At 40.7% G+C, this 21,647-nt stretch overlaps 1 protein-coding gene across 2 annotated transcripts; it reads right to left on the bottom strand.

Annotated features, from left to right (window-relative positions):
- Positions 1 to 3,747: 3,747 nt before the first annotated feature.
- MESD (mesoderm development LRP chaperone) lies at positions 3,748 to 21,528 on the bottom strand. 2 transcript variants are annotated; one of them, XM_040569490.1, is made up of 4 exons: positions 21,395 to 21,528; positions 19,503 to 19,680; positions 7,313 to 7,545; positions 3,748 to 6,565 (listed from the first exon to the last, which is right to left on the bottom strand). In XM_040569490.1, exons 2-4 carry the CDS (start codon positions 19,536 to 19,538, stop codon positions 6,301 to 6,303), a joined length of 534 nt encoding a protein of 177 aa, XP_040425424.1. In that variant the 5' UTR covers positions 19,539 to 19,680; positions 21,395 to 21,528; the 3' UTR covers positions 3,748 to 6,300. The 2 variants fall into 2 exon arrangements, with proteins under 2 accessions (XP_040425424.1, XP_040425423.1); XM_040569489.1 differs by lacking the exons at positions 19,503 to 19,680; positions 21,395 to 21,528 and adding an exon at positions 12,036 to 12,943.
- Between the last annotated feature and the right edge of the window lie 119 nt (positions 21,529 to 21,647).

Below are 21,647 nucleotides of genomic sequence, written 5' to 3'. Positions count from 1 at the left end.
CCTTCCTTCCTCTTGCAGGCCTTCCTCACGAACGGCACCTTCAAAAGCCCTTCCCTGCAGCCATCTCTTTGCCACAGAGCCGAGTCCAGGCAGCGTGTCCCCTTTGAAACAAAAGCCCAGGGGAGCTCCATCACTTCACAAATACGTGGAGATTTCTGAGCTGGGGTCCTAGCTGGCGTATCACAGCAGCCAGCAGCTATTGTGGGACACAGGCAGCGGCCTGCAATGAGGAAGCGGAGAGAGGGCTCACCGGGGAATTGGTCTGGAGAAAGCCCTTTAGAAATAAATGTTTCCTCCCTTGGCAAAGGATGTAAAGTGAGGTTAGGGAGAGATCAGCCCCAGTACAGGCACAGCCTTGTCTTCTCTTGTGTAAGTGTGCAATGAACAGTACAGGACGGAGATGTTTCCTGAAGTGCCAGCCCCCCACTAAGGCCCAAGGGTCTGTGAGTTGGTAGCAGCACCTTAAGGAACTGGTGCAGCTAATCTGGCTTTTATTTCTGCTGCACTACATCTCCAATATTCAACTGCTGCTACTAAGTATTTGGGTATTTCTTGAGTGTCATTTTTGCTGTCGTGAACCTGAGGTTGATTTTCCATCCCAGGAAGTAAGACTGTCCTGGCTTAGCGCTACTGCCACAAATACTAAGGTGACTGAAATATATTTCAGGCTCTGCACCACTAGGGTTATCTGAGACTGAGCAATATGGCTTATATGGCGATGTGATGAGGGAATAGGGTGGGAAGGAGCGGAGACAGGATGGAAGGTGGAGGGAACATGGCCTTTGGGTTGGGTTACACAGCTCATTAGATCACAACAAAATACCTACCTCCCACATTAAACGCTTACAGTTTTCAAAATCCTCTACTCACCTGCTGTATTAAGTACTAAAACACCTCCATATCTGCACTTCCACTAAGTTCCCTGGCAACTGCATCCTATTATAACTGCAATTATCTAAAGTTCACATGGCTATTAACGTGTTTTACAGCAGCAGAAAGACAACAGCTGACTATCAAGGATGGCAAGCCAGGAGGGTTGCACTGTGCTATGACAGGCGGGATAAATAATACAATGTTCATACAAAGGAATTCTGCAATTTGAAGTATGTACTGTTTTGGATACTTGTGAGATTTCATTTCAGATGACAGGATGAAAGACTATTTCGATGCGGTCACCCAGTACTGCTGTTTAAGAGCTGAAGTATCTGAAGGCACCCTAAATGGCATGAATTACAGTACTTCACAAGACAGGAAGACTCTGTCGTTATCACACAATGCAGAGCAGTGTGGGATCAGCAGGCGAGGAGCAGTGCCTGACCCAAGGCCATCCTTATCTTAACAGCAAGTTCATGTGCTCTGCCAATATGTATTTGCTGGCCTTTGCCAGTAAAACTGGAAGGAGGCTGCAGCTCCTTTAACTATCCCATTTCCCCCTCCCACAATAACATCCAACATTTCAAAAAAACTTTTTTTCTTTTTCAAAAATCTTTTATTAGAATTTTTTACTGTTATGTGATGGTTAACAGACCTACTTTTGATATTAGAAAAATCCATTGCTACAATGACACCGATACCTTAGTCCCAACTAACAGCAGTATCAATAGTGAAACCATTGGCCTATTAAGTAGCATCACACTGGAAAGAAACAAAGCATTAACCAGTTGTCTTTGGATAAAATCTGGTACACTGTGTAATGTTTGATTGTAATGCGTTACATCAACCTTTTAAATAATAATCAGAATCCACAGTGCACAAACCTCTTCTGCTTGAGATTGTGTGTCCAAGAAGTTGCATTGCCAGAATTTTTTTTTTAATTGGAAATTAAACAGCGGAGTGTTTTCCTCTAATGAATTCAAGCAGCTCTAACCTCCTGGCAATTTAATATAAACTGAATCCAGAGTCTTGTCCCTGTTAAAATGACAGTGTGAAGGACTGAAAACAGTGATATGCAGATAGAGTAAGAATTATCAAATGAAATTATAGCAACACACACAGTAGGATGGAAATCTTAAGAATCAGAAGTATCACAGTACTAATGGAACAGGTATTTGCAAAAACAGAGGCATCTCCATGCATCTTATCCAGGCATGGGCTCTTTGCATTGCTGTAAACATGCAACGCAATCAAAGAAAACTCTGAAGAAGGCAATGTTACTCCTTACATAGAAAAGGAAATGAGCCACAGAAAGACTGGAAATAATTCCCAAGCCTTACTATAAAGCCCAAGAGAACAGTGGCCAAATATCAAACAAAAAATAGGCTGTTCCGTATCTTAATGGAATGATACTTTAATTTATGATTTCCTTTTTGAAAGAAAATTGAAAGAGTTTAAAAGCAGTGACGGGAATGTGGGGTCTTTTTGAAGCCAAAGCTGACCTGACTTTTCGGAGAAGAGAAATGCTTTGAGAAGTGAGTATCAGAAGTCCTGTTGGCTGGGGAACTTCTAAATGTGTCATAACGGACTTAAAGATGAAATTTTAAAAATGTGTCCTTCACTTACAATCAAGTGCAAGAACGGTGTTAGGGACAAACTAAAAGAGGAGCTGCAAAAGGAATGCAAACAGCAAATCCTATGCATCTTTTGCTAGCAGGAAAAAGACTGTGCAGCAGATAGAGATAAAAGACTGGTAAAAGGAATGCTTTTATATTAAATTGATGGCACTGAACCTTATTACATTGTTATGTGTAAACCTTAGCAATGTAGTCAGGTCTGTACCTGGAATTCTCCTCTTTTTAAAATCAATGTTTACACTGCTTGCATCTCCTAAATAATAAGATGTAGTCTTTGGTGAGGGTGTTCTGTTCTAAATTCAACCACCAGGATTCAACTATAGCATATGCTTCTTCTCTCAGGTCTTCCAGGTCCTTGTCCTGTTAATTTAAATGTCAGCTTCCTTACTTACTTTGCTTGATGATGTTAAGCCCCCAAGAATAGGAAATGCCCTTGTTCTCTTCCAGCTTGGAATTTTAATTGGAAAAAAAGTAAAACCAAACCAAAACAAAAAAAACCCACACACAGTAGAACACACAAGGCAAACAGTATACATTAGGATTATCTTGAAAAAGAAAACAGATATTCATTCCAGTATTTTATCTGACATAATGTCAACCGGAATTTTTTTACAAAATGCAACTACATCGTGTGCGGTACCATTGTCAAACTGTTGTTTGTTTTTTTTCTGAGAAGGGCAGCTGGATTAAAATATAACGATAACCTTGAAAACTTAATTACAACACTAGAACAGAGAAATAACTAAATGGAGTAGAGAAAAACGGCAGAAGTTTAGCTGTCAGGACAGCAGATGTTTTTCCATGTACCTCTGTGTAGAACTTAGTAAGAAGGAAAGAACAAGATGAAATATAATCACCAACCTACTTGTTGAACTTCATTGTAAAGGCTGTATCTTTCGCCTGCTTATAGAGCCACAAAAACCTTTTGTTGGAAGGCTGGTGAGACTTGAATGCACAACACTGTACAGTGAAAACCAGCATCTGCTGGGTTACTTCAAGAACATTAACAACCTCAAATAACTTTTTGAAGATATTTTTATACATATCTATAATATCGTCTTTGGGTCTCTTAAATGAGTAGAAAATAACATTGATTATGTAACACTGTACCAGTACAAGTGCTAGGATCCCAAAGAGTTTTAAAAGGGAACACGAAGTGTTTTGGAGTAGAATTTATGAACTGTGACATCGGAGAAAGACTGGCTGGTGATTAAGTTACTTCTAGATGACCACATTACACTTAATAGCATATTTATTCATTTGTTGGGTATAAAGCATGGGTGGTAGAGGACAGGGGGAGAAAAGAGAAGGAAAATGCAAGACAAAGTCTACCTGAAGGCATTTTTTTTGTATACGAGAAAAAAAAAAAAAAAAACACGAGTCAAACACCAGAATACCTAGCAAAATCTTTGAAAAACAAAGACAGAAACAAACAAAAAAAGCATTTAAAGTGAGCTATGTGGTACAAAACATGCCTACATTTAGCAAATTCAAACTAATCACTCAAAAACAAATAACTGGCCAACTGGCTGGCCGAATTTCAAAGCTGGTCTCTCCCAGTTCTTTTAACTTGAAGGGGAAGAGACCCAGTCTACTGTAAACACTGATTTATGAATGATTAAAACAAGCATCTATTCTCAAAAGTTGGGCTAGAGTTGTAGGGTAGTATTTGTCCCTCCTCCTTAGCATATTTGATTTTATATTATCCATATACTATTTTGCATTGCTTAATTATTCAGCTCAGGAAAAAAAAAAACAGTTTAATCAAAAAATAAGTCATATGCTTATGCTTCGTAACATTAGGAAAACGACAGAACATTTCCACACATTTCTGATGGTAATCTGATTTGTCATCTCTATATTACAGATTTATGTTGTAAAAAGACAAAAACATGGTCAATGTCATATTTAGTTTCATTTGAACTATGTTCATCTTTTGAGAAGCAATATTCTTTAAAAAAAGGGAGGTACAAAACCAGAAAAAATTACAAAATGATCAGTTAATTATGAACAAGAAATGGACTACACATCTCTCCCCAGTGCAATATCCAAGTATCTACAGAGGCTTATCTCAACTCCTCTACGTTTTTGGATTAACAGTAGTATATAAAAGTTAAACCTGAAGAAATACATGATTTTCAGTTTTCCACTCCAACGATTCTTCAGTGAAGTGTGGTAGGAAAGGTTTATTTAATACTCAATACAAATGCCATTGAAAGTAAATAAAAATGATCACCTGGAACTCCCATCAACATCATTCAGTCCTTACAAGTAATTACAGAAACCAAAGACAGGCTAGTTTCTCCCCAGATATCTATCTAAATGTATTATTATTTAAAAGGTTTTACTACTCAGTGAAACAGTAGGTTTAGCCACATAATTTATTTCGGAACAAGCACTCAATAAGTCACAGTTTCCCACTTTTGATATTGAAGTATTCCACAAAATCAACCATTATGGTTCAATTAGGACCTTTCATCCAAAACACTTGGATATTAGCACCTTGAAAAAAAGTCAAAGCAACATTATCTTAGTACTATTGAATGAAGACAATTAATACTGTGCTAATCCTCTGGAAAACGATAAACAATGTGGACAAAAAAAACTCGGTGCATTTAGTCCTTAGTAAGGGATAAAGGAAATGCAACTCTAAGCCATGCATTCAACTGAATACACCTTCCTAATTACATAAAGTCTTTCAAGGAAAAATCTGACTTGCTCCCAAATATCAATCTTCATAGTACTTAAATCAATATTCATTTACAGTCAACAATGTCCCTCAGGAATCTACCAAAAAAAATCAAAAAAAAAAATCACCATAATCTGGTTATTAGGCATCATTAAGCGATACGTCTACTTCAAGTATACCTCTCTATTGTAACTAGTGTTTTTTTTTTTTTAAAGATTTAAGCAAACTCTTAGCAAAACAAATTAATTTGAGTTAAAGTTGTATCTTCTCACTCACTGTCAAGATAATGGGGCATACATAGCATTTGCATTGGCGGTCACAGTTCTTTGGCAGCAGTAGCAACTTGAATGCCATGAATCTGACTTTTCCTTTCACCCTGACACCGTTCCTGTTGGCGTTGTAATTCCATTAACCTCAACAGCATCAATTCTGATAGGTATGGAATCTCTTTTCTGTACTGATTTGGAGTGCATTTGTTGAGCATCTGCCTACCTTCTATAATGCTTTTAAGCGCTTCTGTGGATTTTTGGTATGGACAGAAGAGTTTTTGTTTATTTTAAAAAAAGACAGTCTAGTCAGACATGTCCTAAACCCTGTAATTTCAGGCACCTTTGGCCACTGTAACACTGTTCTTTGCAATTTCAGCCAGTTTTGCAAACTTAGTCTGGCAAACTGGCTTCCTAAAGAATCTTTTAGAAATGAACTCTGCTACCTAAGAGCAACAATGAATGAATGACCAATTTGCATACCCATGACACACAGCAGCTACTACAGGTAAACACAGGTGTATTCTGAGACTGTATTTCTTCCCTTCCACTTAAGTTTGTAATGTCAGACACAGAGATTTTCATGTTAACTTTGAACAACAAAAGCATGAAGAATTACAAACTAGTCAGTCGCTGGTATTAAACATTACCTTTCCTGTAACTAAACAAATGGCCAACATTAATAAGTAAACTGGTGTATTTCAACATACAAGTCTTTCAACCTCAGTAATGTCTGCTTCCTTCCTTCCCCCCAAGTAAAGCCAGAAATTGTACAGAAACTTCAGTTTCCCTTCAAGGAACAGCAGAGCAGTATTCAGTCTGGTTAATGCGACCGTCATAGATCATCTCTCTGCTTGGTTGCTCGGTTGTCCTCTTTGCTGCTTTTAGATTTCTTGTCTGCATCTTTTTTCTTCTTTGCTTTTTCAGGTTTTGTTTTGTTTTTTCCTTTCTCACTTTCATCTGCTCCTTTGCCAGGATAAACCTGGCCTTCCAGAGTAACATCCGCACACCTTTCTTGACTTATCAGAAAGTCTTTGATCTCCCAGGCATAACCACCGTCACGCAGCATAAAGATTGCACGATTTGAGCCAACAATAAACCTACAGGAAAGACACATATATTTTTTTCAGTTAGCTCTGTGCCTTTTCGGTGCTAAAACATTTTGCTTAATTCAGAGCACTCCAAGATAGACACCCATTTAAAAGCAAGAAATTGGTCTTGGTTTTGCTGTTGCTTGGGTATGAGGATGAGAACAGTTTACTACCACACATATGAATAAAAAGTATTAAGCTTACAAACAACTAAGGAGAAGAAAGACTATGAAGAAAACTCTAGAACTAATTTGACACTACATAAAATCTACTAATGGACATTAAATCTGTTTCATGCTCTTACTGCAACCCTTCTCAGTCTCAACTCAAGAGTGCAACATTCCTTGGCCTCAAAATCATCCTCTCTCTCGGATAAAAATCTCATTTTTAGCCAGAGGAACAAAAAGCCTTTTGTGGTTACAAGTTTTCCAAGTGTGATGTTTTCCATCAACACATAAAGGCAAACTATTGCAGCTAAAACTGATACATAGCTGAACCATAATGAGATAAAAAGAAGCTAGGCTATATACACATCGTGAGTAAGCGTTAAAAAGATTTGTGCACCACACCAGAATTTTTCCAGAGTGACTTAGAAGAAAAACAAAATAGTATATAAACTGGTGCTGAAACAAAGCAAGAGTGAGGATTGATGGAGCTAGGGAGGAGCACAGGATGAACAACCAAAAAGATTTTCAGGAAGAAAGAAATAAGAGCTCTGTAAAAGCAAAAACATTATCCTTGTGTACAACAGCTTACCTTTGTACATCATAGTTTGCATTGAAGAGACTGCCCTGCCACAAGCTGGTAATTTCTTCTGTCTCCTTTTCTGTGGGATTTCCTGACACGGTGACAAACATCATCAGAGTCTTCCCCTTTTTCGTCAGTTTCAGGATACTTTCAGGCTTGCCTGGATCAATTTTTGAGAAATCTATTGGTGCTGGAGGCCTCTTGTGTTCGGGAAGATCACCCTCTTCGATGTCATCATCTTTCTGTTTTGAAAAGGAAAAGGATAATTTAAAATTAACTGTTCCACAAAACTGTTCTTTTTCTAAGCCCTCTGTCATTTAGGGAGTAACTCTGCTTTGATAAAGAGATATCACTATGTAGTTTAACAATGGAGACGCTTGAGTAAGAAGCAGCAGCAAGTTTTGTCTCAGGATATGTCACTAAGAGTGCTCTTCCCATTTACAACCCTCCCCTCGCAATGATGCACATTTTCATAGCAACAGGTAGAATCTCATTTTACCACGTACTGAGAAATATTTCAGCCTCATGGCCAATTCAACTCAACTCCAACTTGGTACTTCAAAAATAACTTCAGAATTTTTCTTCCTCAGAGTTTCACAGAGTTTACTAAGCACACAAGATGAACCGAGAAAAAGCTGAACTGAAGAGCCTCATACACATATAAATAACAATAAAAGCAATGTACAAAGGAGGTCAAAGCTCAGTTCTGGGAACTTTGCCATTAATGAGAATTTCATTTTCCTCACTGTAGTCTTTAAACAAATAAAAGAATTCAGAATTTCAATGCTCAAGTCACAAGAAAACTTATATTAAAGGTTTCATGATTTTTCTAACGCACAGATGAAGAGAAGTTCACTTTCTGACAACATAATCACCAAGACAAAATCAGTATTAGATAAAAGAAAAAAGAAATTATTAATGCTTCTACTGACGTTGACAGGCATTTAAATATTTGGAAAGGCAGAATTCAAACTACTGCCCCTTGAAAAAGCTCCCAACAGAGATGAGTGAGTATAGTGACAACTTACATTAATCCAGAATTTGATTACTTAACAGTATTTACATTACAGAAATAAAAAAAAAGAAAAGGAAAAAAAGAAATCAGAAATCTTATACTGGCATTCACCCAAGCACTAGTAAATCTGTGGGAATTAAGGTAGATATTTTAGGTGTTGTTTTGACTTCAAACATTTAGCAAAAATATGCATTGCTCCATTGGGAATGTGAACTGCAGAAATATGTAGAGATATTCGCCTCAGAGGTCAGGAGCCCAGCTTAATTTTTAGAGCTACATATGCATTACCTTCTCATTTCTGCCTGCGCATATAAACTCCCACAACACCCTCACACTACAGGGAGCGTCCCATACCCTTTAAAGGTTAAGGTTTCATACAAGCGAGCTACCCTCTTTTCCCATCTCAATTACATACAATATGCTGTCTTTCTGACAGGGGACTTCAAAATTTAATTACTATAGAATGAGATTTGTAAATGACTTACATTTCATCCTTCCTTTCTTTACTAATTACATATCTGTCTCAATTTTTCAAGTCTGAAGCACGCATTTAAGTAGTTCACATGCCTTTGACATTTCCACATCAAATGAACTGGGAGCAAAGGAGAGCCCCAGGAAAGTCCCGCTGCCGTCACTAAGCGGGACAAGGCTTATTGCAGAGGAAGCCAGAAAATGCTTGTATTTGTAAAGTATTGTTGAAGGACAAGATCTTACATGATTGAATGAAAAATGTTCTTCAGAAGTAAGAGCAAATTAAACCTTACTTTATACCAGTTTGGCTAGTGCAAAACCAACTTATTTCATAGTTTTGAAAGGGAAAGGCAGAAACAAGTGTTTGCAAATATTCCTTATACAATATAGAAATTGACTTCGGCTTTAGTGACAGCCCAACCTAGGAATATATATTATCTGTTTTTTTCCCTTAACAATTCAACTGAATGTTTATAAAGCGCTATTATTGCAGTTTCAGTAGAAACATTATAAGAAGCAGTCAAAAGCTCTCCTACATGCTACTTCTTTTCTTGGTGATCTTGTACAGAACATCGCAAAATTTTGTATTTATAAAGCTGTCTACAAAGTAAAGGCAGAAAAGTGAAAGCTTTTGCTTTGAAATATCCAGCAGATTTATTAATTTAAACTCTAACATGAGGTGTCAGAGGGAAAGCTTTGCATAGATACAGTGACAACTATATATTCCTTCTTTGTCCGCCTTCAGTTCCCATTCTCGTACCTTTCTCATCAACTTCCTGTATCTTTATTTTTAAAAATATCAGCAACAAACACCACCTAATTCCATAGCCTATTAAATACTCATAGCTCAGAGTCAAACCTTAGAAACCCTGAAGCTTATAGCAACAGCAAACTGTTTGAAAGAACGACATTTTAGCAACAGAAGAACCTCCGGACAAGATTCTCAGTTCTGTTTCCAGCTCCTCCGGACTCAAGGCTGCTGGAGAGTCCTTTACCACACGGTAAATCCCTGGGTGGCACACACCAAGCCCATTTTTCCTACCCTATTTCTTTTCTACCAAAAGTAATGGCTGAGTACACCAAATGCTGATAAATCATAGTTCATTTACTGATCCCTGTGGGGGTAGGAAGCCACCGAAATTAAAATCTGCAAGATGTCAAAATTAAAACCCTTTAACTTCTCTAACTTTGGCAAGCCCGCTCTATTCCAACCTATTGACCTTAAAAGTTTGGAAAGATCTTAGTAGTAACTTTGGCCCCTCAGGCCTTAGTGGTATCAAAACAAGTTTCAAAAATGCTGAAGATTGCAATGAAATCTCTAACAAAAACCACGTTCATAAAGAAATGTTACTTATCTATCTGCAGTTAATATAAGCAGAATCTTTTAAAACAGTCTCCCAAGTAAGAGAGCAGGATGAAAGAAGACAGAGCTCATATTTTAAAGCTCTAGTTCACATTCTGCAGCTGAGCTGCTGAAGCAAAATCCCTCTCTTTTCCTCTCTCCCCATGCTCATTCCCCACCAGATCACGCTATGTTCACCAGGCAGCCACACACATGGCAGAGACAGTACCTTGCCAGGCTTGTGGCTGACCCCAGGGATGCTGAGACCACCACCCTCCAGTGATTCTGTGCTAACTGCCATGGAAATATAGAATATTAGGAATCATCTCACTCAGCTGAAACTAAGGAAACTTGATTCTGTACAGCTCTGTGCCCTGTGCCCCCTCACTCCCAAGCATAACTCTTGCTCTTATCCAAATTCATAATGGCTCCTTTGTTTCTCTCATCCCCACCCCATCAAGCCCATTCTCAGCCTTTCTTCTTTATCCACCACCCCACCCTCAAGTCTCTCATGTTCCCCATATCTGCCCTAACTACTCTCGGGGGAAATGCCATACAGCTGACCATCCAGAAGACCACACAATCGGTAATTGTTGAGCCCCTGCTCCAGTAAGATTTTTTTCTTCTATGGCTCTGGCTGTACATGCATTTCCACAGCGGCAATGCCAACCTGAGCTGCAAACTCTCCAGCTGCTCGGCCACATCTGCATGCAACATGACTGCAAACATTCGTGCAGCACATGGCGAACTGGATCAGAGTCATGCTCCAACTAAAGAGAAAAAAACAGAACAGCTTCCTGACCCTGCTTACCACACAGCTGGAACAGAACATGAAGCCAAAGAGTCCCAAAGGCAGTAACTTGCGTCTCCCTTTCACCAACCTACTAATTCACAAGCTCAGACATACTTACTGTTTAAGATTTTTCCTACTATGCCAAACTTGGTTAGATTTGCCCACTACTACCATTTAAGCTGATTTTTTAGCATCTGGGACTATCTGGTCCTTGGCTGATAACACTAACAGAAAGTGAACTTTGGGCTTTTTACATAATTTAATTTAAATTTTAACTCAGTTTTCTAAGAAACTGCCTTTCTGAAGGGGGAGACACGGTAACATTTCACAGGAACGAGGAGTCCCCAACCTGCCAAGCAGGTCCAAGGCAGGCACCCCTACTTCTCAGAGAAGTAACCGCATCCAGATTACGAATACAAACCCTACTTCTTCATTTTGACTTGCAGCCGTCACTGGTGTTGCATGAGACAGTAGCTTTCCTCCAGTTTTTGTGCAGAATGTTCTGGAGAACAGCCTCATGAGTAAAAACAAGGCATGAGTACTCTGGCGTTTATCAGAAGATGACAGAACATAAAAATAATGCAGAGAACCAAACAGTAGCACGACAACCACATGGAGAAAAGAGCGATGAGGAACTGTCCAAAGCAACCTGTCAAAGAAAGCTAAGGCAGCGGGCTGATGGGGATGGAGGAGGACAGAGACATGGAAATAGAAAAAAAAAAAACATTATAATGAGGGGTGGCAAGGAAGGGAAAACACAAACCACCAAAGACAAACAAACAAAACCCAACAATATAACTACTCTGTAAAGGTGAAATGGACATTCCTCTTGCTATTCAACCTCTACTCACAAAACACGTATCGCTTAACGCTGCCAGTCGCTGGCATCGCACCGCCAGCGAGCCTTTGCAGCCCGGGGTCGTTCCCCAGCCGGCGGTCGGGGCTGGTGGCGCTGGGCAGAGGGCAGCTGGAGGTGCCCAGGCTAAGGGCAGCTCCCCGAGGAGCCCGCTCAGCCCGGCGGTGTCCCCTCAGGGGACACAAATCGGCCCCAGCCGCCCGAAAGCCACCGAGCATCCCTCCCTTCTCCCTCCTGCCCGCTCCAGGGCCGTACCTCCCACTGCTCCAGCAGCCGGGCCATGTCCGCATCGTTGTAGTCCCGAATATCCTTCTTCTTGGCCGGCCCGGCCCGACGCTTCCCCTCCGGCTCGCCGGCCCGGGCGGCCGCGCAGAGCCACAGCGCCAGGCCCAGCAGGGCCCAGCGAGCGGCCGCCGCCATCTTGTGCCGGAGCTCGCAGCCGCGGGAGGGCGGCCCCGGCTGCCGGCAGGGGCGGGGGCAGGCGCGGCTCGGCCCGGAGCCGCCGGAGGAGCCCGGGGAGGGGAAGGAGGAGAAGGAGGAGCTCGAAGGGGAGCCGGGGAGAGAGCGGCGAGAGGCGCTGGGGGACACGGGGGTGGGCAGAAGGGCGAGCGGCAGCTCCGCCGCGACATGTCGTTCTGCGGCCCGGCAGCCGGGGCGGTGCGGGACGCGGCCCCAGGGGACACGGCCCGGGCTGCAAGTGAAGGCCCGGCCGTGGTTTTACAAACGTACGGCCGGGCAGCTCCCGGACAGGCAGCGTGCGAGGTCCTCCCGCTTCATCCTTTCTTTAAAGCAGGATGACGAGGATCCGTGTCTGCTGGTCTGTGCGATAGGAACCGGACCCACTGCACTGAGTCTCTAAACTACTGATTTAATATCACAGCGATACTAGTTTTTTCTAACAGACTTACAAAAATAAAGCTGCTTTGTTACTAAAATAATATTACAGAGCATCTGACCACCACCAAAAAGAGCAGGCTTTTTCTTTGTAACTCTACTTTTCCATTATCCAAAACAAACTGAATTATACAGATTAACGTCTGTATAGGCCTATTCAGATCTTCGCTCTTCGTTTTTTCCCTCATATAGGTGATTTTAATTATAAATAGCACGATCTTCTATTTAGTTATTTATTTTATGTGGACTCCAGTATGTTTAAACTTCGGAATATGAGGAAGCATCAGAGCAGCTGTTACTGGGGATGTTTGGGCCAGGCTGATTAGCGAACAGGATGCTCTTCCATTCGCACACAGGCACCCAGGAGCAATGGAACCAGTTCTGAGTGAACGCCTCAGCCCTAATTCTGTCACTGCACATAGTCCTGTAACAAACCAGGAGCCCGCTGTGCTTATGGGCTCAGCATGCAGAACAGAAGCAGTCAGTAGGCATCTGGGGCATGGGTTCAGGCAGCTTTCTGAATCCAGGACTAACTCCTGACCTGATAAAAATCCTGACAGGACACGTAGCTTGTGAACTTCAGGCAGACGTGCCACACGAAGCAGCAGCAGCTTGCCAAGCACACACGCAGAATGAGAAACTGGAGTCTCCAAGACTTAGCAGGCAGCAGAGGATGTGGGATCCAAGATTGCAGTGCCCTGATAAGCAACCAGCCTGGTCTGCAAACTCCATCCTAAGGGTTATTGTTTTATAAAATTTCAGAAATACTACCGAGTGTGCCTGAGAAACAGGAAGCTGTTAGACCATAGCTATTCATGGAGCTTGTTAAATGTACAGTAACTGGAACAGGGTTTTAGTCAAGTACCTCTCACAAAGCTGTCCAGTAAGTCACTAATGAGCACATTTGCTCGGCGATTTCTCATAGTTTCCTGATATTCGTTATATTTAATATCAGATTGCCCTGATTAATGAGGTTTTACTAAAGTATGTTCCTGCTTACTTTGTTATTACTGGATCATGCTTATATTCACTGAGGGGAAAAAAAAGAAAAAGACTACAGATTCAATTTTGGAATGTTAGACTTGCAGCATAAAATGTATTTTTACTTAATTTCTACTGGGAAATATTTTCTTCAACAGTTTTTTCTTATTAGAACAACCAAGCCAACTTTGACTTTCTTTAATATCTGGTGCTAGGTTCACATGTGGATCTCAAAGGCAATGCAATTTCCTTTGCTGAGTGAACAAGTAGTTCAGTGTATCAAGCACTGCACCAAACAACCCTATGCGTTTCTGTCATGCATATAAAAGCGTTAATTTGAAAGGGAGATATTTTTCATGCTTGTCTTTGAACTTGCGATTATCAGGCAGAATTCTGTGTCCAGGAAGAACTTTCTCAAAGTATATATGCTCTGTGGAGTCACCTGCAGGATAAACACCTATTAATACTCTTTGTACTCCACTGTTCTTTCCCATACATGAAACAAAAGCCACGCAGCTATACATCCATATCACTGACAGAAAAAAAATTGCTTTTTTATTTATTTTTTTTAGTGAAACATGCTGTGTTTGGCTCAGCATAGCTATGGAATCATACAAATATGCTTTTTATAGTTTAAGCACTCTCATATTCCTTAACAGCTTTTATAGTCCTAGCAGCTAACACTATTATAATTACAATACAGTGCATAACTGATAATAAATAGCTACTGCCATTATAGATTGCAAATGCAAGATGCTTAATGATTTATCTGGTAGCTTAAAGTCTCATCTAGTCATGCCAGAGGAAGTCTCAAGCTGTGAATATCATTTCAACTTCCACATATTCCAGATTTTATTACTAGTGTTTTCAATTACAAAGTTATACTTTATCAAAAATGCAAATCTACCTCCCCCTCTTGATGTAAAATGTTTTCGTATTGAGTAAGGTTAGGTCAAGTTGTAATTTGAGATGATTCACGATGTCCTAAATTTCTGTTAATGAAGTTTGGGATTCTCTCTCCACCTGATTTTTTTTTCTTTTTTAATCTAGTCTTCATTTTTTGGAACTATACTTCTGCATAAGGTACTTCCCAATACTGTTATTTTATATGAGTTAGGAGAAGAACATGCATATATTTTGTACTGCCAAAAGCTCTCCCAAGTCTTTGCTGGTGGTGGGTTTCCGTGTGCAGTTTTCTATCTAAGCATGGATTCTCATTCATCATATTTTACTTTTATTTGCAAATACAGTACAATAGAGGTAATACACTGGATCTTACAGCTTTTCCATTGACAGTCACCTTGGGAAAAACAAAGAACTTGGAATCACCAAGGAAAGGGCAGATCCTTCTTGGAAGGACATGCAGACAGTTCAGAGCTAAAAAGAAACTAACAGCATCAGAAGATCAACCCTAAGCATGCAGAAGGGTGAAAGAAGATGCAAGAGCTACCTGCTATCAACACATTCCATGTCTGGAAGAAGTAATTCATTTTAAGAATTCTACTAATACAAGAGGATGTTTAGTAGTGGCTCAGACAAATGAGGTGTTGCAAGAGGCAATTTTTAAGTGATTACTTGGAATAGCTAAAATGATTAAGGTCTCACGGACAGACATGCTCTTTTTACAGACAGACAGACATTACACCTGCTTTTGCACCTACATGGTTAGTAAAGGACCGGCCCAATACTGTGTTAAATAATATGGAAGACTTGGTCAGTTACAGATGTCAGAAAATTTGTAGAAAGTTTTGAGATGACCCCGCATTCAGAGTACTCTTGCTCTGTTTAAAAGCATTGTCCTACATTTTACAGAATGCCAGGGTATTCTGAGTTACTTTCAGTAAAACATTCAAAATTAGTGTTTTCATAGTTCAAATTAGCTTAAGTACCCTAAATTTTCCCCTGCAGAGACAATCTAATGCATGAGCTCTCATGCAAAGACTGTGCGTGTGTTAATTCAGACTTCTAAATACAGGCACAATCAGGGAAAAACTTGAAAAATCAGACATGATTAACATGTTCTTGTTAAAACCAACAAAATATTTCTAAATCTCAAGAAAGAGAAGAAAATATGTTTCTTAATACTGTTCCTAGCAGCATACCTAGCAAAATATGCCAGCATCCAGAGCAAAATATGAATGATTTAGAATAATTTCAGTCCTCAAATTAATTTCATGCATAAATCAAACACTCGCCATCTATTACGAGAATACATATTTTTGATCTGGAGCTAATCAGACCTTTAACTCTTGGGTCCAAGTTGAAAAAGTCTCCCAAATCAGGCATCAATTACTGTGATTTGAACATAAATTTCTGATTCAGTTATAACCTTGACATTCAGATTCTGAATTCACTTTTGACCATATCTTTACCATAAATTTATGTTATTATGTGCATGTGCATTATATAAATTAAAACTTATGGCAAACAATATGTTAATTTCATGGCATCACCTATCTGATCAGGTTTGGGAAGGGGGTATGATGTCTGTCATAGTCAGCTGCAATAAAGCTGGACACTGAAATCCTTAAATTCAGAAGCACCACAGAACATTCTTGTCAATACTTGTCTTACCGCAAAATTTGGCAGAAGTCTGTGCTGGTTAAAACTAAGTATTGGTTCTACAACTTAAAGTTACCCTCTTAAGAAAAGAATTACATTGAATCAATGTCAAAGAGGAATTTTATACTGTTCCCGCAAGAATTCCATTTATAGGCTATTTTCCACACTCTAAGTCAAATTAATTTTGTAGTCCCAATTTAATTTTAGGTTTACAGGTCAGTTTTGGCACCTACATCCAGTGTAAGTAATACATTACACGAACTTCTGATGAATTAAAGGTGTTAGACTTAAACTGGTAACGATCAGCAGCTCTCCTCACAGACTACTCAGGCACAATATAAGAGAAGTGTAGAATCAGAGACTCCTTGCAGTTATTCTATGAAAACATCTATTAAATCCTCTCATGATATGTATTAAAAAGGAGAGGGGGGTTAAAAAAGAAAAGAAAAAACAAAAACAAAAACTTCTGTTGAGTATTACAGCTGCAGGACTGAACATATAACCAAAAATGCAGTTCAGGAAGGGTGGGCCCTTGCACATTTTGTCCAAAATACGAAGTTCTCTCTTGATCTCAAAAAAAAAAAAAAAAAAAAAAAAAAGTAAAAACAGACCTAAGGGCCTGAAGGGAGGGTCTGGGATTCCTGTTTATGCCAGACCACTCTTACCAATGGCATTTACTACTCTTCCATTAAGTGCTTCTGAGTTTCACGCCAACTGATCTACAAACCTGTACCTGTACATGAGACCATGATGCAGAAAGCCATGACTGGCTGTCAGCATAAAACATGGCACAACCTTCCATTCTGTGGAAACCAAGTTTAGTAGCTGTATTTTCCTTTTACACAAAAACCTGTCTCTTTACCACGTCAATGTATTAAAGATCCATATTTACAGCAGGGGACAACCAATCAATTACATATGGTAAGTGGTGAAAACAACAGTGAGATAAACAGTGAATAAAGAAAGAAAAAATAAAACCCACTTTTGCTGTATTATCTTTCTGTTGCAGCAGCAGGAGCTAAACAGTATTTTAGACATAAATGAGATACTTATATTACCATATCTACATAATTTTTTTCTTACCTCAGATACCGTATTTTTAACTACACCACACAAAGGAAAAAGAAGCATCAAAACACCAAGTTTAAGTCTGTTTGTGAAAGCCTACCTATTATTCTAAAAGTTACTTATTTATACACAAAATCATTTTCAAAGAGGATCAAACAAAACTTGTGCGTCTGCAATTTGCTGTCGCAAGTGATCAGTTAACTGCTCCTCCAGATCTCAGGCTGTCTTTTTTTGCTGCATGCACACCAGGTCTCAGGTTGCATCCCTGGTGTAACAACCATGATTACCTCTGCAGATCTGAGACAGACCCAGACCTTGCAGGTTCAGTCTCTCACAAAGCAGCGACAGTAAATTCTGACCACAAAACAATTACTTAGCACCAAACCATTTAAGACAAAATAGGTCTCAAAAACAATAAACCAGTCAACGCGCTTGCCTTTCTTTCTGTCTGACTTACTGCTCCATTGTTGGTGAAAGGAAGGCCCAACTCCTTTTGCAAAGTCGTGCTCTGTATTAAATTATTTCCTTTGTCAGTCTCCGCCAACGCTATCCTCCTCTCATTTCTAGTTCTCAGCCTGACAAGACAGCTGCATCCCTCGGAATTGGAGCTATCATCTTGTAATTACCACCTCATGGGTTTAGTCACATACAGCTGACACAGGGGAACCGCTGAATTACCTCTTATTCCTTCATCAGCTAGCTCCCCATTATGTTAGATCAATACATCCATACAGGACAGTAATATAAAGTAGTGTAACCCATTCTGTAGTAAGTTCCTCTCACCAACCAGGCCACATACAGCGTTCATAAAATTATTACAACTTGGTATTTTTCTTCAGCTATTACTCAACGTTGGTTACAGCAGCAAAAAATCAATTTCTCCTTCACAAAAAAAAAAAAAAAAAAGATTTTACTAAGCAATAAAAGCACCAAGTCATTGTCAGATGATTCAAGAAAGAAGACTTCGACCTCTGGTTTTTGTTGCATGAAGCACAATGCAAAATAAAGATCAATGTGACGAAAGAAGAGCTCTCACAAGTAAGGCAATCTTCTGTACACTATTAAGCCACACTAAAAAGCCTTTTAATCCCTTGTATCTGACAATGCCTGCTGTTTTCAGCCCCATAGTGTTATTTCATTCAATCTGTCAGTGAAATCTTTTTAAAGCCAAGCATGGCTACCTGATTTTCATGTCTCCTAAGTCTGTACACTAATTCACAGAGCTGCCAAAGTCCTGCAGGATGCTTTTGGACTCAGCAGCCATGAAATCAAGCAGGTATGTACAAATCCTCCTTGAATGAGATGTGCCAAGGACTTAGTAAATAACCACTCCAAAAATCACCGAGTAAAATTTTCAGCCTAAACAATACGGATACATCTACTGGACCTTTAAAGCACGTAGCTAGCTGATCCACAATCCTTCTCAAATTACTGGACCCAAGAGAATCCGTCTTCAAGGCTCCCTTTTACAGTAAGACTGTGTGTTTACAGTCAAATAATGGCCTGCAAATTGTATAAAAATAATGGAAGGAAATACCTTTTCACTAGAGTGTTGCTATACGGGGAGTAGGAGAGAACTGGTTAGTTTATGTACTGAAGACAAAGCCTACATGGTTCCTAACCCTGTTCTTCCCTGTTCCTTTGTGCATATACAGAAACTGTATTTTTCCTTAAATGATGTGCACCCTGTTCACGCAACACCTTTCAGAGTTATGTTCACCTGGCCACATGCTCGGGTGCACCAAAAATAGTCAAGGATTTATTCCACCAAATAATAACAATCCTAAAAACAAACAAACAAAAAATAAAACCAAAACAGACTACCAGTGATCTTGAACCTAGCTTGGCAAGGCATACCTATGAAGCAACAATGACATCTATAGGAAGGATTCAACAGGCAGCTGCTCCAAGAAATGCCTCATCCATGACTGACCAAGGTGGTATTTTCTACATTTTTTCTTCCAAGAAACAAGCCAAAAGGGATAGCTGGGTCACTCTTCATTACACATTTCATATGCGAAAGAGCTGAACACCCAGAGCCTCTACTGGAAGAAAATGACATTTGGTAAGAGACTTGGAGACAAGCAACTGACCAACAAAAAACAATCACCACTTTTGCACCTTGCTAACGCTGAGAATGGTTAGCAGTACCTCAGTCTTGTGGACAGATTAAAGGAGCGCAGAGAATATTTGCTTTATATTAAAGGAGTTACGAACTGCTTTGGTGGCCCTTTCATCTACTGGAATTGCCATGGGTTGAGGCCTCGCTGTATTTCTGATGTGGGCAGCAGAGATGGAGGCTGTGGATGAGCTGCAACAGAAACTGTCCAAACCAAGGATGTCTCCTCTTCGTCCCAGGGGAATGGCACCATGTGTAGAATCATAGTAGCAGCATCTAAAACGGAAGAGATTATTAGGTCATTTAACACCTCTTCTAGCCAGGGGTAAGAACTAAGGTTTCTAAAATGAAATTTTCAAATCCTCATTAAATGTAGTCACTACTCATTAAAAGAAAGTAGGTTAATATTTGTATGAAAGGCATTCCTTGTGCTATGTAATATCCCACTGCCTCACTTAAGGACATATCTGGAAATATTTTGAAATACAGTTCAGCTGGCTTCTGCTGCTCATTGATTTTTATTTGTCAGAGTATTCTGAAATCATTCCTATTTATAGTTTTGAAAACGAGTTGTTGGCCGTAAACCAAAATTGTTTAGGCCCAAATCGTGACCTTCCTTTAAACTGCTATAATGTGACTTAAGTAAACAGAACTTCCCTCACACTGCTGCTGTGAGGGGTGGGTGGAGAACTGCCGAATTTTGGTCACACCCAAAACAGCCTATCTGCCCCTTCCCTCAAGCCTGGCTCTACAGCAAGGGTTCCCCTCCACCCCCCAAAAAGCACACATCCTGTTAACCCTACCACTTCCAGAACTGGAGACATCCTGCTCACGTCCCTCCCTGCCAGTGAGCAAAGAAGGCCAAGGGTTCCTCCAGGTAACGGGTGAGAAGATGTACAAATAAACTTGCCCAGAGAATGGATGCAATCCATTAGATGGGCTCTGTTTGTGCCAGGACATTACTGGATTTGGCCTGCAAAGGGCATGGGCTGGTCCAATTTTCACTTGCATCATGGTCACTTATACCCCCATACAGAAGTATGAACGTATCAGGACTTCAACATAGTCGTGAACCGAGAATAATGTATTTCTGGATTTGTGTAGCCTGTTAAAATGTGTTGTAAGTACCCAGAATTATGAGCCTGAGTTAAAAAGTTAAGTCTGACTGAAAGGAGCAAAAGAATGTTATTATTTAACTGCAGCAAGATGTGTAGCAAATGTAAAATGTGGTTCCAACATGGACTTTGATTTCTTTTGGATCATGTTGATAGAGATGTTGCACGACAGCAGACAATCTGATGTGTGGGACATCAATATTCTCACCATCATCATTTACCAAACAACATATTCCCCTTGGAAGCATCCCAGGGAACATTAAACCCATCTTCTTAAAACTTGTTTGAGCACAATTAATAATTTTCACTTTATTATTAGTTAATGGCATTTACTCGACTGCCTCAGATTTACCGAGCATAACACCTTGCTTTCGACAGGACCAGAGTTCCTGGAGTGCTCCAGAACAGAAACATACAGAGGAGAAAGTCTTGTTTTCAAAGACTTTTCGTACACGAAGTTAGTGTCAGTACGATTATGTTCTCCCCACTACAGTCTAGCAACCCATCTTCAAACACCGTGACAGCGACACACCAAATTCATTTCCACTGCTCCAAAAAAAAAAAAAAAAAAAAAAAAAAAAGAAAAAAAGAAAGGGGGGGTGTTAAAACTCGTCTCAAGACCACTGCGAGCTGTCAAGGGATGTGTTTACCCGTAAATAAAAAGCTCACGACCCCTTCCACCGCGCTTTAGCACCAATTAGCGCTAGCAGAACCGGGTTTATAAACGCTTTCAGTCAGCGAGAGCCTCCCCCCGGCTCCGCCACCTTCCCCCGCCGCTCTCCCTCAGGGACGACCCCGCTCCCCTCGCCTCACGGCGGCGGCTCCTCCGCCTCCCCTCGGGCCGAGCCCGGCCGCCGGCCCCGCTCCGTCCCTACCTCCCCCGGCCCTCCTTCGCCCCCCGCAGCCCTCCCAAGCGAACGCCGGGCTCTCCTCACGCCTTAACGCCGCGGGGGCCGCTGCCGTGGTGTCGGTGCGGGCGGTGCCGGCCGCGGCACGGCGCTGCTGCGGCCCCCGCCGGCGGGGAGGAGCGGCGGGGCGGCGGGCGTGGAGCGGGGCGCCGGGGGGAGGGCAGGATTTAAACGAAGGGCGGTGACACCGCACAAAAGATTGCGATAGGCTTAAGTGAGG

The sequence above is a fragment of the Cygnus olor genome, chromosome 11, assembly GCF_009769625.2.
Source record: "Cygnus olor isolate bCygOlo1 chromosome 11, bCygOlo1.pri.v2, whole genome shotgun sequence".
Taxonomy (NCBI): Eukaryota; Metazoa; Chordata; class Aves; order Anseriformes; family Anatidae; genus Cygnus; species Cygnus olor.
Note: the sequence above shows the minus strand (reverse complement) of the source record. Positions and strands in the feature narration are given on the sequence as shown.

Coding starts and splice junctions, on each gene's coding strand:
- MESD (XM_040569489.1), bottom strand. CDS start 12,200: ATGGCGGCGGCCGCTCGCTGGGCCCTGCTGGGCCTGGCGCTGTGGCTC. Junction 7,546..12,035: donor GGCTGCTGGAGCAGTGGGAG/GTACGGCCCTGG, acceptor TTTTCAAAACAG/AAAGATGATGACATCGAAGA. Junction 6,566..7,312: donor GCAAACTATGATGTACAAAG/GTAAGCTGTTGT, acceptor TCTTTCCTGTAG/GTTTATTGTTGGCTCAAATC.